Source organism: Argiope bruennichi, chromosome 7 (genome assembly GCF_947563725.1).
Source record: "Argiope bruennichi chromosome 7, qqArgBrue1.1, whole genome shotgun sequence".
NCBI classification, from domain to species: domain Eukaryota; kingdom Metazoa; phylum Arthropoda; class Arachnida; order Araneae; family Araneidae; genus Argiope; species Argiope bruennichi.
The window spans coordinates 58,701,556-58,720,380 of record NC_079157.1 but is presented as its reverse complement, the minus strand read 5'-3'; the positions used below and the strand labels follow the sequence as shown (position 1 = coordinate 58,720,380).

Genomic DNA, 18,825 nt, shown 5'->3' with positions numbered 1-18,825 from the left:
TAAATTATGTAGATATTATATTAAAATTTATAAAAATATCGGTTTTGAATGTTGGAGAGAAGAAAGAGGGGGCATAAAACATATATCCCCCCACAAGAACCTTTGCAGGAGTTTATCTGCTTTTCCAAGAATTTGTAAAAGTTTAAGAATTAAATTTTCTTTTAAGTTCCCAAAAATTTATAAAAAAATTTGTATATATTTCATTATTTAAGTTTTTCGTAAAATCCAATACTTAAATCATATAGGTATTATATTAAAATGAATTAAATAATGAATATTTAGAAGTTTGAAAGAATAATGGGGGAACAAAACCGCTTTACACGGGTAAATCTGTTTTTCCAAGAATTTGTAAAAGTTTAAGAATTAAATTTTCTTTTAAGTTCCCAAAAATTTATAAAGAATTTCTATATATTTCATTATTTAAGTTTTTCGTAAAATCCAATACTTAAATCATATAGGTATTATATTAAAATGAATTAAATAATCAATATTTAGAAGTTTGAAAGAATAATGGGGGAACAAAACTGCTTTACAAGGGTAAATCTGTTTTTCCAAGAATTTGTAAAAGTTTAAGAATTAAATTTTCTTTTAAGTTCCCAAAAATTTATAAAGAATTTGTATATATTTCATTATTTAAGTTTTTCGTAAAATCCAATACTTAAATCATATAGGTATTATATTAAAATGAATTAAATAATCAATATTTAGAAGTTTGAAAGAATAATGGGGGAACAAAACCGCTTTACAGGGGTTAATCTGTTTTTCCAAGAATTTGTAAAAGTTTAGATAAGGCTTTGTAATGTAATGGTATGAATAATATTCATTGATAAGATAAAATATTTCATTTTACCTGATAAATTACCAAACTTAACTCTCCGAAAGGGATTACATTCCAGTCATGGTGTTTAGAAGGATTATCTAGCACAAGGAATAGAAGTTGCTGTTCCTGGTAAATAGATCTAAATCGTAAGTGCATTCAAAGAACCACGGAGTCTGCAGTATTCTTTATGCACGCTTAACAACGTTCTAAATCATTCTATCTAATGAAAATATGCCCAAAATAGAAGGTGTCATCTTATTAGACAGTAAAGAAAATCAATCAGTTAAGCGGTTAAAACGTTAGTTAATTTTTAATAAAATATATCATTAAAATTTTGTAAAGTTTTTTTATGATGGACATTTACTAATCAAGAAGTAACTATCTGCCAAATTTTGAGATATCTTAAAATTCAAAAAAGTTATATTTTCAATGCTATTTACTGAGTAATCTTTAAAAAAAAATTATTTCGACAATTTTTTAAATATATTTTTCACTCATAATTTTCAACAATATTTTGCATTGTTGCAAAGAAATTCAAACTATTTTCATTGTTGCTATAAGCATTTAATCGCCGTTTTTTTTTTTTTTTCCAAGAGCTGATGAATGAAAATTCTATCTATTAATTACCTCTTATAAGCATTCATATTAACACTAATTTTTGTTAAATTATTTTATTATCATGATGTTGTTTTGGTTTGAGGTTTTTGAAGCCTCAAAATGCGTAGGCAACAAATTAGCGATTTATAGCTTTTGAGGCATCAATTTTTCGTTTTTAGGGTTATTAGAAAATAGAAAATAATGCAGATGGCTATGTGTATAGCGATTTATCGCCAACTAAAATTACAACTTGATTTCCAAATTTTTTTATTTCGCGCGAGCTAAATTGCTGATAAATATGGTTAAATTATTTTTTTTAAAAAAATCATTTAAAAATAGAAATTTCATTTGTAATTCAAAAGTGTAAGTCAATGACAACGTTGTTACATTTTTTTTAGTTTAGAGAAAGTGGCAACGCTGCTGTAATATTCCATAAAATAAAATAAACGATAAAATACGAGTTTTTTTTTTTTTGTGATTTTTAATTAATTTTTTTGGTAACTATAAAACTCCTCATTTATTAAACGATACATCGGAAATATCAAAGTATATAAAGGGAAATATTACAATAATCAAAAAATTAAAATTAGTGATTATTGCGCATTTCTACGTTTCAACTCTCACTGCGTCCGAAAAATGCATTTTCAGAATCATGCCTGACTGTTTATAAACACGATAATTCAAAAATTTGATAGAATTCAATCAGATGGATAAAATTCGGTAATAAAAACACCGAAATTTAAATTTCAATGAAATTTTGAACGAAATCCATTCTAAGAAAGTATGTCTGTCTGAGTACAAGGTTCATGATTATTATCAAACGGGGAGAAATCAAGATGGATAAAATTGGTAAACAGAAAAACATCTTAAACTGTAAAAGTGCATCAAATTTGAAACCAGATCTGACAATGAGTTGACCGTCTGTCAGTTTGTACTTCTGCCCGAATATAGACAGGATAACTCAAAAGTGCAATGGCTTAGATAAATGAAATTTGGTATGTTTTCTTGTGACTACAGTTGAATTTCTGTGCCAGGCTTTAATTTTAATCTGTCAAGACTATGTGTCCAAAATACATATTTAGTTGCCTGGTACTTGTATATTAATTACATCCCAATGATTAACTGCCAATGATTACACTTTAATGGGCTCTTTCATAACACTTGTTCGCCATGGTATGCCGTAAATAATACACAAGTACCATTTTTCTTTATTATAATTCTGCGAATTCTCATATGCAGGACTCTAAAAATAAAAATCTGAGCAATCGTGGCATTCATGGTCTCGCTCAAGATCAGCAATTAATTTTTGTGCGAGGGGGGCAGGAATACTTTTACTATAGAGTATGAGAGAAAGTTCCGTTTGTACTATCCCACTATTTTCTTGGTGAAAGAGTTGTTAAATGAACTAAGCTGTGCCAAACAAAAGATTAAAGATTTATCAATATGAATGGATAATAAAATCTGATAAAACGACAAACGTAAAAAGGAATTCTAATTGTTCGCTAAAATTGAATTATCGGGAACAATTTCTCGCCAAAAATGGCAATTCGGATGAATTTTATTGCAACCCTAAAAATTGTTTGTTACTATTTCTCGTAGCTATCCAAGAAAGCTGAATTTTTGGACGATGTTGACATGATTCTGACATCCTTCGCGAGAAATTGGAACTATTATCACTCACTAAAAAAAATGAATACACTTTAAATAACTGGAAAAAAATGAACATTAAAATTATAAGAAAGTGGCATTGTGTCAGAAAGAAGTAACAATTGAATTGAAAGAATTTGAAAAAAATTGGGAGCATTGGACATTGAAATCTGTGCATTTTGACAATATATGGAGTACACACATATAGCAGATGCACTGCAAGCCCACTGGTAACTGTTCTCCTAACAACAAATGAAGATGCGCGAATCTGTTATGCTTACGGAAACGAGTTAAGAGTGGGTCTGCTTTCCTGTTCACTCGTGAAGGCCAAGGTTGCTCAAGAGGTTTGACAGCGTGAAATTTATTCTCTCTTTCAAGGTCCCACTATATCTGCCACTTGAAATAAAGAAACTTTTTAATAATTTCATGTTTTAAAGTACCACAAAACAATGGCGCATTTCCAAACTAGGCAGCTGCCTAGTACCGCTAGATTGAGAGGGGGCCGTAAGTAAGTCGGTTCAGAAACTTTATTTTTTTAGGTGTAAAATATATGAGAGTAATAAACATAAATTTTGTAAATGATAAAATATTAAGATAATGAATAACACTTTATCAAGTATTATAAGTCAGGTTCCTATATTTCATTATATCCGTTCAGTTATTTATAAGAATCAAACGTAAGTCTCAATAATATACGTGGATTTTGTATATTTCAATATTGTATTATTGTATTCCAATATTGTATTATTGTATTTCAATATTGTATTATTGCATTTCAATATTGTATTATTGTATTTCAATATTGTATTATTGCATTTCAATATTGTATTATTGTATTTCAATATTGTATTATTGCATTTCAATATTGTATTATTGTATTTCAATATTGTATTATTGCATTTCAATATTGTATTATTGTATTTCAATATTGTATTATTGCATTTCAATATTGTATTATTGTGTTTCAATATTGTTTATTCAAAAATACTGCATATTTCAATAATATACAATGTACAAATGTTGATGCTGAGCAATCTGGAATCATAACAGGAAAGCAAAAACATATACATAGTCACAAAATTAACCTTGTTATTGTTTTATCTTATATACTCCCACGATATTTCAATGCCCGAGTTTCTCATTTAAGGGTAAAGAAAATTCCCCACTCAACCCGTCAAAAACAGGACGACAATAGATAGTGCTTTTAAGAGTTTGTTAGACAAAAAGAGGTGTCTACCTAGTTGATAGTATTAAGCAAATGTATACATAGACATCCTTTGAGTATTCGTTGAAAACTCCCAAACCATCTAGGCGAGCGTCTCTACCGAATAAAGCATGCGCCAAGGATATTCATCTCATCACACTTAAAGAAAGGATTAAAGAATTCGGCAAATATATCCAGGCGACTTAGGTACACTCAGTAGTTTCGTTGAGCGGTATTGTTAGAGTTAATAAAATAACAAATATCAACTTAAAATAAATCCTAAACGTATTAAAAATGTGCAGAAATTTGAAACTAAAATAACCGTTTTTTAAAAAAAACCTAACAATGCTGTACATTGCCTAAAGCTTCAAAATATCCAGCTCTGTCCTGAAAGAACCACTAATATCAAGTCATGGAGGGGTCGAACTGAAATCAAACACAATCGTAATCTCTGGGGAATAAGTTGATGGCCAAAAGCGGCTAGTGTAAAATAATGGATGAATCATGTTATAAATCAATACTTACCTGCGTCTCCCGCTTTGAAAGGGCCTACAAATTTCAGCATATACTTTTCTTTCTCACTTCCGACTGCAAAACCATCATACAGAGCAAATCCCTTTCCACCATCGAAATCTTCCAGGTCAACTCTCAGTTCGTAAAGATCCTGATGTGTGATCAGGTACAGATTTTCGTTTCCTAAAAAAATATATTGACACTAAGAGTAAATCAAGATTGACTTAGGACTAAATCAAATAAAAATCAAAAGCTAAATGGTGTGGATATGTTACAAGATACTAAAGGTTACAAGATAATGCTTTTAGATTGGTATACAATCAGCAAATTACTTGTACCTGATGCGGAATACATGAAAGAATTATTAATTAACCTTCTAAAAGAAGGATTCTAAATTCTACAACTACTGATTTTGCAATTCATGTAATAAGTGTTCGTTAAGAAAGGGAATTTCCCTTAAATTTTAATTTTCTAATTTATGCTTTATATAATTCTATATTATATAGAATATAAAATTATATATAAAAATATTTTTTTGTTTTATATTTTATGGAATTTTAATTTATAGGTAGGGATGCTTTATTTTATATTTTATGGAATTTTAATTTATAGTTAGTGGATGCTTTATTTTATATTTTATGGAATTTTAATTTATAGTTAGTGGATGTTTTGTTTTATATTTTATGAAATTTTAATTTATAGTTAGGGATGCTTTATTTTATATTTTATGGAATTTTAATTTATAGTTAGTGGGTGCTTTATTTTATATTTTATTGAATTTTAATTTATAGTTAGTGGATGTTTTATTTTATATTTAATGGATTTTAATTTAGTGGATGTTTTATTTTATATTTGATGGAATTTTAATTTATAGTGAGTGGATGTTTTATTTTATATTTTATTGAATTTTAATTTATAGTTAGTGGATGTTTTATTTTATATTTAATGGATTTTAATTTAGTGGATGTTTTATTTTATATTTGATGGAATTTTAATTTATAGTGAGTGGATGTTTTATTTTATATTTTATGGAATTTTAATTTATAGTGAGTGGATGTTTTATTTTATTTTTGTATGGAATTTTATTTTATACTTAAATATGATATAGTCATAAAATGTATTCACCTAGATGAGCGGCCAACCTGTTAACAATATTTTGGATTTGATTGTCACAGATTAACTAACGGAAATTGTAGGAGAAAATTTCATACACATTGTCAGAGTCTTTGAGAAATAGAAAAAAAATGTATTGCTCCTTAAATGTAAATATTTAGTAGCATTAAAAATCTTTTTTCCTTGCAGTAAAATTTTCTCGACTCATAATGTTCCCGAAAGCTCAAATCAAAATTTATAACTAAAATCGGTTTGAATAAGAAATAATAAAAATTGCAGATCTCGGTTCATTAATCTTTGCAACAACCTTATATTAAAAGAACGTAAACAATAAGCAAAATTTATGAATCCATAATTAATTGTATATATTTGCGACTGTACGCCGATGCAAAGTCTTTTTTTTTCAAGAAAATTATCTTATAATCGCATTTGCTTTATATTCGGATTTCTACGATTACTGAACGATTAATTAACGATGAATTAAACGATTACTGAAACTTATTAACGATTCATTAAAGGTGTTATTGAAGTTCTCTTTTTCCTGCAAGGATTTTCTTTTAATATTATTAAGAAAACTCATATTTTTTAATGCATCAGTTTGGAAAGCGTGAAGTTACTATAGGAGAAGGAGGATAGTTGAAATTAAATGGCGCGATACAGACTTAGATCCTAGAAGAAGGCCTAGTCTCATATTTAATTATATTGTCCAGGTTTTTAATTTTTTGTTCCTTATTTTTAGAAAAGATCGTTAAAGGGGGTTTAATTTTCTAATCTGAAATATCAAATTAAGATTATATTTTAGGCTTGTTTCCTTAAACTTTACGTTATTGTTTAAATTTTTACTATAGCAACAATGAAACGAACAAAAAAAAAGCATTTGATATTGTTGTTATGTGCGTCTATATAAAACTGAAAAAAAAAAGCATTTTTGTAAAAAATATTTTGAAAAGTTATTAAAATTAAAGAAAAAAAGTTACAAAGACATAAATTTGATGTCCCTAAAAAATTAATTTTGTGAATTTTAAAATAATGTAAAAATGATGTTTTCACAAAAAATTATTTAGAGTGTTTTATGTCATTATTATTACATTGTATCATTAATAATAGCGGTTAAATAATCAGACTCTCCAAATTAATGGAGATAATCCAGGATATTGGATTGGAAATTGGATATTGGGAAAAAAAAAGAAAAGAAAAATGCTTTTCTAAAAAGTTGACAACTGCGCAATACCATAATCAAGTGATCATTCTAAACCAGTTTAAACCGGATTTTCGAGGGGGAAAAAATTGACCACGAGAAAAAGTTGTGACGGCATAATTCGAACAATTTCGAGGTAAAAAAAAAAACTTTTTTTTTAACATTGACGCATGCGTAATTAAATAGTTACATGACTGTTTCAAACCGGTTTAAACTGGTTTTTCAAGTAAAATAATTCTGACCTCCAGAAAAAAATTTTAGATGATTATCCTCTGTAAAATTATATGTATAAAAAGATGTCACGTGACATAAAACTAATGTCCTCACATGATAACTTGAAATTTGCGATAGCAGATTTCATTATATATATATATATATATATATATATATATATATATATATATATATATATATATATATATATATATATATATATATATATATATATATATATATATATATATATATATATATATATATATATATATATATATATATATATATATATATATATATATATATATATATATATATTCTGTCTTATTTTTGTAAAATATTTTTTGGCAACGTTTTCAAAAGAATTCAAAAATTTGTTTCATATACACAGACCGAGAGAGAGAAAGAATGATACATTCTTTTTCAAACAAAATTAAATTTAAAATGTGTTAAATATACAAATGAAATCGTATTACTTTTCATTACTCCATTCATTTTAAATTTCTGAATTATTAAACTTACTTTAAGGAAATTTCTCCCTTAATTCTGATTTCAATTTTTAAAGTTTACAGTTTACAAATAGTTTAATCGTATATTCTGACTAACTGAAACATCCTGCGATGTTTGGGATAAAATTTTATTGCTTTATACTAAAGTCATTATCCTGCCAAAAAAAAGCTTCATTAAGTCATACTACAACATTTGTGAACAAGATTTCTATATTGTGTCGTGGCAATCTATTCAGTATTGATATTCGATAGTATCATATTGTATTTGTAAATAAACACTTTTTAAATAATTTTTTTTAATTCATGATTTTATTTTTTATAGGATATTAAAGTTGTAAAATTTTTCCTATCGTCTGAGATTTTATTTTCATTAAATAAAATCTCAGACGATAATCTCATATCTTTAAAGAATCAGCCAATTCGCAAACAGCAGGTTTCTACCGGAAATTCAGCTGTCACCGTTGCCTCTGAAAGTCAGAATCGATGCGGTTATTTATAGAAAGCAGAGCTTTCCCTTTGCAATAGACGACTATGGTTTCATCTTCTCACGATCTTGTGGGCAGAATGTAGCAGAGGTTTACAATTGAGCAGAAAGCTGTATTGGTGTTTCTTTATTATTCAACTATATTTATATACTAGTTCAGGTGTTTTGATATTTTTATTTAAATTGATTGATTTATTCTTTTCAAGAGAGACAGAAGAGCAGTTTATCAATGTAGTGCTGAAAAATCATATAATAAATTTAAAATCAGTTATTAAAATTTAATAAATAAAAGTTTCATTGTTTGTTTTATATTCAGTTTAAAGAAAAATCAAAATGATGCCAATTAAGCTGTGCAAAACATCAAGGAAGAAGATTGAAAATTTTATTACGGTTGCAATTCCGTGCAATCTGATGTGGGAATTGATAATCAATTATCTCCTGTAAATTCGTAAACAATCATTAAAATCATTCAGGCTTGTCAACATAAATTAACATTGGAACAAAACATTGCTTCCATATTGATCAGAAATTTAAATGATACAGTGCTTAATGAATAGGGACACGCACTTCCACGAACACACAGTCATTGCTCAGTTAATTGATTCTGGAAATATATTGTCATGCCATGACTTAACCTCCCAACATCCACTTTCAACCAGCTTCTTTAAATGGTCAAATGACAGCAGTCATTGAAAGTTGCCTTGGCAATGATTATAAATAAGACTCAGGAACAAACATTACAAAGAACTGAGTTAAATATAAAATGCCAAATACTATATTTATTCCTAAGCAATAATATGTAACATTTCAAATGTCACTATATATAACAATATATTTGCCAAAGTTGCCATATTACCGAAAATGACATCAAAAAATTCAAGATAACCGCATTCTGATATCAAATATTGTATGTAAAGAGGTGCAATAAATTTTAAATACGTTGACATCTATAAATTGACTTTGATATTTTTATGTATAAAATTTGCTGAGTATTTAATTTCAAAACAGACTATCATTTTTTATCAAAAAAAAGGAATTTGAATTTGCGAAATTTCACACGAATTTAGAGGTCAAATTTATCTTTACAAAATTTGTAACAAAAATTGTTTAATTATAAATGGAGGCTGTTGGATACATTGTAAACAAAATCGGAAATTCAAAGCTCATTAAGAATAAACATTCTAGAAAAATATTTTTATCAAAAGAACATCTATTCAAAAACAAATAATATTCTATTAATATCTTAATCAAAAGAATGTTTTGAATAATTTTATTCCCTTAATAACTTGATCAAAAAATATCTAGAATAATTCTATTTTATTAATATCTAGAACAAAAGAATATAGAAGAATTCTATTCGATAAATATCTCGTTCAGAAGAATATCCAGAAGAACTCTGTTTTATTAATATCTTGACCAGAAGAATATCTAGAAGATTTTTATTCTATTAACATTAAGACCAAAAGTATATACATTCCATAGATATCTCGATCAGGAGAATATCTAAAAGAATTCTATTCTATTTATATCTAAACCATAATAATATGTAGAAGAAATCTTTTCTATTGATATTTAGATTAAAAGTATATATAGAAGAATATCTAGAACAGAGTTTTTCATATTATGGCACATATACTACTAATGTTACTTTACATCATTTTGGATGATATAATTTTTACATAAAAGATCTAAATGAGCATAAAATTTTATTTCGCTGAGCATTTTATTTCAATTTTTAGAATTTAGAATAGATCCATTATTATTTTTTTGGCGCATATAGCGATGACCACACTAATCGTATGTCTGAAATGGCTGTAAGGTTAAAACTGAAGCTAATTATATACTTTTCAAGGGATTTCATTTAGCTAAATATAACTTCAATTCATCTGATTTTTGCTTGAAATTAATAAAGAGAAAGATAATTTAGCTGCAAAAGGGTAATGCGTCACATTAATTCTCTTCAATACTGAATTTTAATGTTTGTTATTGTATGATTACCAATTACTTATAACAACATAGAGCATACTCATTTTTATTATAATAAAAAAATCTCATTTGCAAATATATTCTCTAGTAATAATAAAGATTATTTTTTATGGAAACTGGTGCTCTAAAGTTAATTAGATAAGATAACGAATTAGGTTAGATTACAGATAATTTAAGCTACAGTCATAAAATTTGGCACATATGTATTTTAGAATGGTAATGTGCACTTCAGGGTGATTCTTTTTTTTTTTTTTTTTTGGAATTTTAATTAGAATTTTAATTCAAAATCAAACGAAATTTGTTAGTGTTTTCAGTGAAACTAACTTCCCAAAATATTACAGCACAAAAATAATTTTTAATATTACCTTAAATTACGAAAAATTATCTTACCAATTATTCTAAATGTTCTGCCTATAATTTTTTTTAATATTTTAAACACATTTTTCAATAATATATTGCATTATTGAAACTCAAATCGTTTACATTATTGCTACTAATATTTTATTCCATTCGCCTATTGTGGATAATCCAGTTATAAACATACGGCTTATTTTTCCATGTTGAGTATATTTCAATATAAGGCATGCTTTTAAATAAAATGTTTGAAATTTTGCTATACTTAAAAGTTAACTTCAAAATCAGGCAATGATGATTCCTTTTTGAAATGATTTTTTTAAATACTGTTGCTTTTTCCGATATAATTAGACGTATTAAGATATAGATAGAAAATTAGGGGTACAATTATACTTAGTACAAAGTTCAAAATGTTGTAAAGCTTCAAAAATAATATGAGCGTATGTGTATCAAAATTTGAAATTTTAAATATTTTGATGAGTAAGGCATTAAAAGCAAGTTACTTAAAATATTAAATCGAAATTTTTAGTAGTCATTAACCATGCATCGAACAGACATGGCAACCATGGCGCTCATCTAGTTGCCATTTGGCTATAGGTTCTTATTTCCATTTATAAGTTTCACATGATCATTTCAAAGGGCAACAAGGAGTGTTTTGAAATCCTTTTTAATTGCGTTTTGATAAACGTTTATAGAAAAGATGATTTATTGCAAGAGTGGTACTAGAATTAGATTTAAACTGGAAATTAAGGACAGGAACTGGAAACTAGAAAATACCAAGATAGCTATTGTATAAATAATTTTACCATTAAAAATTCTATGAAAATATTTTTTGCATTATAAAACAAATATTGGTAAAAAAAAGATTTTTATTTTTATTGCAGAACTGTTATAATGTGATTTGTGTCATGGGATATTGTTTAATTCATGATATAGCCAAATGGTCCATTTTAATTGTTTTATTAAAATTTCACCATAAACAAAAATAAATCACCATTTTTTAAAAAAATAATTTTCTTAAATTATATGCATCTTTTCAAACACACATATATTTTTTAGGAAAAAAAAATAAAAAGTCATGCATAATCTAGGGTTAATCTCGGCGAGCTAACTGGCCATCAAAGATGTCTAAAATTTGAATAATATAAATTAGAAACATTTTATTCTTTAAAAATAAACACTCCATTTATTGTATTGTATATATTGTATATATTGTATCGTTTTTAATGGAAAAAAAGCTTTTATGGCGATTCTTATATTTTTTACTCCTATTTATGAAAAAAAAAATTTTTTAATGTAAGAAACAAGCTGGCTTACCGAGCCAAAACTCTCCACCAATATTTCCAAATCCGTACTTGTAGTCTTTCCACTGTCTCAGGAAATCGATGGAACCGTCTTTTCGTCTCTGGAAAACCTGTTCAACAAAAAGAGTTACGAGTTCGATAAGCTGGGATTGCAAAAGTCTGAGAAACAAAACTCTGAAGACAATAAGCGTACAAGTCACGAATTAGATAAGTTTTTATGTGTTTTGAAACTATTTCGAATCAAAAGACTCAAATCTTGAAAGAAATTGTATTTGAAGCTTCGAATATAAAATAATCGATTCGATTGATTCAAATATCTAATTTTTCATTCCCAAAATTAATTTAATTACAAATGCCGGCTTAGTGAATGAAAAAAAAATGAATCCTGGTGCAATAATAATTTTGATTTTGAAAATAGAAGAAGGCAGGAACATTATTTCGTGTTTAAAAAAAAACTTATGAATGTTTTTGTTTATCATGTGCGAACATGATGTTGTTTAAGTTTGGGTTTTTGAAGTCTCAAAATCCATAGGTAGAAAATATCTTATATTCACGTTATTGTTTCAAACCGGTTTAAACTGATTTTTCACGAAAAAAATTTTAGAACTCCTTTGATTTTGAGCTGCTCGAAAACCATCGCTTTTATAAATGTTGGCGATTGCGAAATATGAATGTTCTCAAATGATTATTTGAAATTTGAGATAGATTTTTTTTTTTTTTTTTTTTTTTTTGCATTTGGATTAGTGCTCAAAGCTTTGTTAATCTTGGGAGGACACAACATTATTTTTCGAATTAAGCAAGAAACTGACAAGCGTTTATGGAGTTAATATTATCGTTAAAAATTAAACGTTAAAGCAGTTGGTGAAAAATAAAACTTTTAGATATTACAGGAAAAAACATTATTTAACAAACATTTTAGCGTCTTCTTTTTACTTGATCGTTAAACGAAATATATAAAGAGAAAATATTGTATTCGCCAAAAAATTCGAATACGAGATTTTTACAAATCACGTTTCAGACCTGCCTGAGCTCGAAAAACACTTTTTTGGCATAGAATCTGTTCGTCAGCGAACATGGTAAATGGAAAAACGCTTTGAGTTAGACGTATGAAATTTGGTATGCATTCTTTACATCAAATTTATTTATTTTTATCAAATTTTATACGAAATCCATTCAAGGAAAGCTTGTCTGTATATATTTCCAAACTTATATGAACACGATAACTATAAAAAGGAAAAAGCTAGATATATGTAGTTTGGAAGCTATTTTTAGCATTTAAAGCATATATTATAATAAGAATTTTAATTAAATCCGTTAAAGTGTTGCCCGTTTGCTATCCTGTACATTCAATTGAGTGCAAGTGCAATAACTAAAAAAAAAGCAATGACATTGATGAATGAAATTTGGTACAGCATTTTGCCATTATCAATGTAGATATGAAAAAATAATATTCTTTTCTTCACTATACTATTAAGCACAAACTTTCATAAGCGAGATTTTGAAAACAAAAAAATCTGATTAGTTGCGGCGCTCACGGCTTTATCCAAAATTCCCAAATTTTATGCAAGAGGGAAGAGACGTAACATCTTTATTAGGGGATATACGAGAACATTTTGGAGAAACTTTGAAGACTGTTCAATTTTAAATGCTTTACAATTTTTTAACTGACAAAGCTTTTATAACTAGCAAAATCTTAAAGATTCGATGCTATCTTAAAATGAATGATTTTTAAATGTTTAAAACTCATTTTTGTCGTTGTTGTGGTTGTTCTCTGAGTCAAACATAAATAAATCCATTTGGATAAATATTTATGTTAAATAACCTCAATAAAATTTTTCTAATTAAAATTATACCAGGTGAATGTTGTGAGAAGTCGTTGTTTGTCTCTGATTTTTAAACAAAAATAACCTCTTATTTTTAATGATTATTTGTTATTCAAAAAATTGAGAAATATCCCCTTTCAATTTCCCTGTACATTTTTTTACGAGAGTATCACTTAATATATGTGATTTAAATCCGTAAATAGATATGTTATATCAATCCTATTTCTTGATCCAATTTCAAATCGGATTGTCTCATTGCAAGGATAGCGTTTGGTTAAAAATTTCTCAATTTCACCCTCCTCGCCTTAACCCACTAGGAAATTGATAACCAAAGAGAGAAGAATTCATTTCAAAAGATTTGTAAGTACTTAGATAAATTTAATCTGGCAATTTTTCTTATCTTATACTGAAAATATGTAGACTATGTTTACAAACTGCTTCTATGAATAATTTAAGTGTTTAAGCGGGCAGTGGACTTTGAAATAAGCAAAAATGGACGAAAACGTGAAATTTTATTTTATCATTTCATCACCAAAATATATGTTTATATTCAATTAAAATAGTGTCATAAAATATAGTATTCAATAAAATGAATATATGAAGAGCATAGAGAAAAAAAAGCACATTTTAATTACTTTTCTCAAAATGATATTATAATTAGATTTAAATATCTTTGAAATGGTCCAGATATCTTAATTTTTGAGGCAATTAAATAAAATCGATAATAAAGATTTTAGTTAAGCATTAAAAGAAAAAAAGGAACGCATTTTATATTTCGAGGTTTTTAGATTGTTAAGACAATTTCAGCTCAAAAAAAAAAAAATTCTTCTGAAAATTTAGTAAATTTGCATAAAAATATTTTTTTAAAAAATTAGCATCTCATAGGAATTACAAAACCATACACAATTTTGTTCCAAATAAATTTATATTGGTAATAAGGAAAAATTAATTTAAAAAATTAAAAATTATGTCGCCTGGAATGTTTTGAAATTTTTTAAAAACCTACATCTTTTATTTTAAAAAAGCATAATTCGTTTCAGAAAGTTCTTTAAAGAAATTTGGCTTATTTATATTTTAATATACATGCATAAAAAATTTCATAACCCTAAGTGAGTAATTTCCAAAAATGTCTAATACAGCCCATCTTTCCTTTAAAGTGTATACCCAGTTGAAACTGAAATGCAACATTTTCATAGCATTAAGAAGGGTTCACACGAGGCCAACTATTGAGCGCAATGGAAGGGCACGGCTACCTCGGGAATATCACGTAACTGCAATGGGACAATTACAAATAGTTGTCCCGCTAAGATAACAATTTGCCACTGTCCCATTGGGGTCACGTGATATTCTTGAAGTAGGCGCGACCTTCCACTGCGCGCAAAAGTTGACCTCGTGTGAACCCTGCTTTACAATCATAACGAATTAAACCAGAGAAATTGGACCTTTCTTGTTTTTTCACAAAAGAGCACTTTTGCAACCGATAGCGGAACAAGGGAAGTTAAATATCCCGGCACTAGTCTGAAGACGAACCAAAAGACAAAACATTAGTTTAGCTTATGTCATTTTTTTAAAAATAAAATATCATGTGGGGAGCAAAAGTTAATGTCATGCCCTTAACGCTATAAACTTTTTATAAACCAATGGAGCGAAAAAAATCAAAGTTAATGTTATTTACCACCGTTACGCCACTGGCATTCTTTCAGGGCATATTTATACTGAAAAGAATATGATAGAAAAAAAGATACAAAATAAAAGTGTATTTATAATGCTACAATTTTTAGAATGGTTTCATTCCATATATATTTCACGTCTCGAAAGTAAATGCATTCGATAAACATTTCTGAAAACACAAAATAAACAAATTAATATTTTTAAACTTTAAATAATATTTCGTCCCATGTACTAACAATGGCTCACTAATCCCTTGATTTTTGTTCCATCAAGAACTTTAGTACAGAAATTCACAGAATAGAATCTCACTTTATTATCCCCCCAACTCATTTTATATCGCGGATTGTTATCGTTTTTCTAACATCTCAAACGATAATTTTAGTTCAGTTAAGCCTAGATTAGATAACAGCTTCCTACACTGAAGAAATGTGAAAGTTTTTAGAAAAGAACTTTTAACCCAGATCAGTAACGCAGTTGACAGCAAACACAGGTAACTCCAGGTAGAACTGAGTTGTACGAAAGATTCATTTATCATTCAATGCTGATTATATCGGTCCTTTATTTAAGATTCCTTAGGACGCTGTCTATACAGCCTGAGTAAAAACTTTAAGGCTAGTAAAAAAATTTGAGAAAATGTAAAATGAAATAAAAGGGATTCAAATAATATTAATTATTAAAGTTCATTGATAAAAAATAAATGCCATAAACATAATTTGTAAATACATAATTATGAGAAACATGTGGTTATTTAAAAAGTTAGTATTTCTGCCTGAGTAAAAACTTTAAGGCCACCAGTCATTTTTTAAAAATAAATATATTATAATCATGTAATTACCATTGCAACTACTAACTTGTGACAACGCTGCAATTTTCATATTTGCCATACGTTTCTTCGAAGTATTGGTGATCTTTGTGAAGATGGCGAAGGGTAAGAAGTTAACTGATCGTGAAAGAGGACAGATCGAAGCTTTGTCTTCAACAGGAATGAGTAGTCGTGCTATTGCGATAAAGATAGGAAGACTGTAGTTAACAATTTTTTTTAAATTGAAAGACAATTATGGTAAAAAGAATACTTGGGGAAGACCTAAAGCTTTGTCCTCGCGTGATGAAAGAAGAGTTTGCCAACTTGCATCTACTGGAAAGTACTCAACCAGGAAACTGATTCCGATGACAGGTTTAAAAGTTTGTCAAAAAACGATTTATAACACAATTAGAAGGTCTGGAAGGTTCACTTATACAGCAAAATTGACTAAGCCTCAGAGACACAAAATAGAGCGTTTGAACTTTGGCCAGAAAGTCATGACCTGGAACAACCAATGGATGGAAATTTTTTTTTCTGACGAAAAAAAAGGGAATTTGGATGGACCAGATGGCTGGAATTTCTACTGGCATGATATAAGAAATGAAAAAGAAATATTCTCCAAGCGCCAATTAGGTGGAGGGTCTGCCATGGCTTGGGGATGTTTTGCTTACAATGGTGTGAGCTCAATTGCATTCGTTTCAGGTAGAATGAATTCACAAGGATACCAAAATGTCCTAACACAGCGATTCTCAACCTGTGGGGCGCGCCCCCCTAGGGGGGCGCGATCACACTAGAAGGGGGGCGCGAGAATATCCAAGAGAAAATATTATTTAAAAAAATTAATTAACTGACTGAAAGGAAAGCACACATACACATAGAAAACAAAATACATTTCGACATATTTCATAAATAATTAAAGTAAAACAACTTACTAAATCATAACTTACTTAATCAAAACATACCAAATTAAAAACAAATTTAATAATTATTAGTGACTTACTCGGGCCTGTTTTGCAGAGCAAAGTTTTTCGAAGGAAGGCTTAGTATTAGAAATAGCCACTCTCAGTTATGTTTCTATATTTTGTCTTCAAAGAAACCACAGCAGAAAATCCAGTTTCACAAAGGTAGAATGTTGTATGGTAATAGAATGTGAAATTTCCTTGTTTTTAGTGCAGAAAAATCATCCTTACTCCTGCCCAAAATTCAAATAGTGATTTATTACTAAATTGTCTTTTAGTTTCGCCACTTGTCGTGAAGTCTATGAATTTTTCTACCTCATCAATTGAGAGTCCTTCGGAAGTCTAATGAAATGGATCCCTAATCCACTCGTAACTTGCTATCAGTTTGTCATCAGCATGAAAATACTTCTTAAAATTCTTTGCCAGCATCGCTAAATGATTTTCAATTGTTACAAAACAACTTTTGCTTGTTCTTCAGTCTTATAAGTTTTATTACAATCATCCACATTTGCAAATATTGTTAGGTTTTTTGCTTTAAATTTCTGCTCCACAATTTCAATTTTCTACAAAAAGCATTAACTTTATCACTGGTATCCAACATATGTGTATTTACTCCTTGGAGTTGAAGATTCAAGTTATTTAATTTCTCGAATATGTCGACAAAGTACCTCAATTTCATCACAAATAAACCATCGCGAAAATTCTCGGCCTCCGGTATGTTTTCTTCTTCTTCTAGGAAAATGGAGATTTCTTCTCTTAATTCATAAACACGTTGCAAAAATTTCCCACGTGATGACCATCTTGCCTCGTAATAAAATAGTAACGCTGAATGTACTGAACCCATGTCTTTACAAAGTGCGGAAAAGATTCTTGATCTCAGGGGTCTCATTTTTATATAATTTACTACGGTACAACCGTAGTTAACACAATATTCAGACCAGGACTCATTTCTTTCGAAGCCAAAAGTTTTCTGTGGATAATACAATGTGCGCTATATTTCCATTCTATGTTTGTCTCGTTCATAAAATCATTTAAAATAGCAAATAGCAGCGCTGATGTTTTGAGTTCTATTGGTTTGCAGAAAAGTAGTTCTACTACTGACATATTATGACAAATTCGAACATAGGAATTAAATGAGCATCTTTATTATTATCTGTTGCTTCGTCAAGCTGTATTGAAAACAATTTGTCAAGCAACTTCGAGAAAAGTTGCCACTGTACATCTTCAGCTATATCACCGATTCCACGAGCAACAATATCATTTGAAAGAGGTATGGACTGGAATTGTTTTGAAAAATGATCTCCAAACATAGTTTCTACAATCTCAATTGCTGCTGGCAAAATAAGCTCTTCATCAATGGTGTGAGGTGTTTTACATATGGCTATTTTATCTTTAAAAATCTTTGGTCTCTTTAAAAAATGATTTTTGCTTTTTATATGATTTTAATTTTAATTCGAAGAATTCCCTGGGTTTGTTGATGTACTCACTATCAAGCGTTTCCAAATGTCGTTTATGTTTATTAGTTTTCATGCTGTCTGCAGCCAACATTTTTGAGCAAATGATACACAGGGGCCTTTCTTCTTTATTTACTTCAGTACTGGTAAACCCAAAATTTAAGTATTCTT

The 18,825-nt window shown here is 28.3% G+C and overlaps 1 protein-coding gene across 1 annotated transcript in view; it reads right to left on the bottom strand.

Annotated features, from left to right (window-relative positions):
- The window catches only part of LOC129974938 (techylectin-5B-like), a 79,779-nt gene that overhangs the window by 1,784 nt on the left and 59,170 nt on the right, over positions 1-18,825 (bottom strand). The window contains exons 6-7 of the mRNA XM_056087742.1: positions 11,959-12,055; positions 4,794-4,964 (exon numbers count right to left, since the gene is read on the bottom strand). Of these exons, the coding sequence (XP_055943717.1) occupies positions 4,794-4,964; positions 11,959-12,055 (268 nt within the window). The remainder of the gene's footprint in view (positions 1-4,793; positions 4,965-11,958; positions 12,056-18,825) is intronic.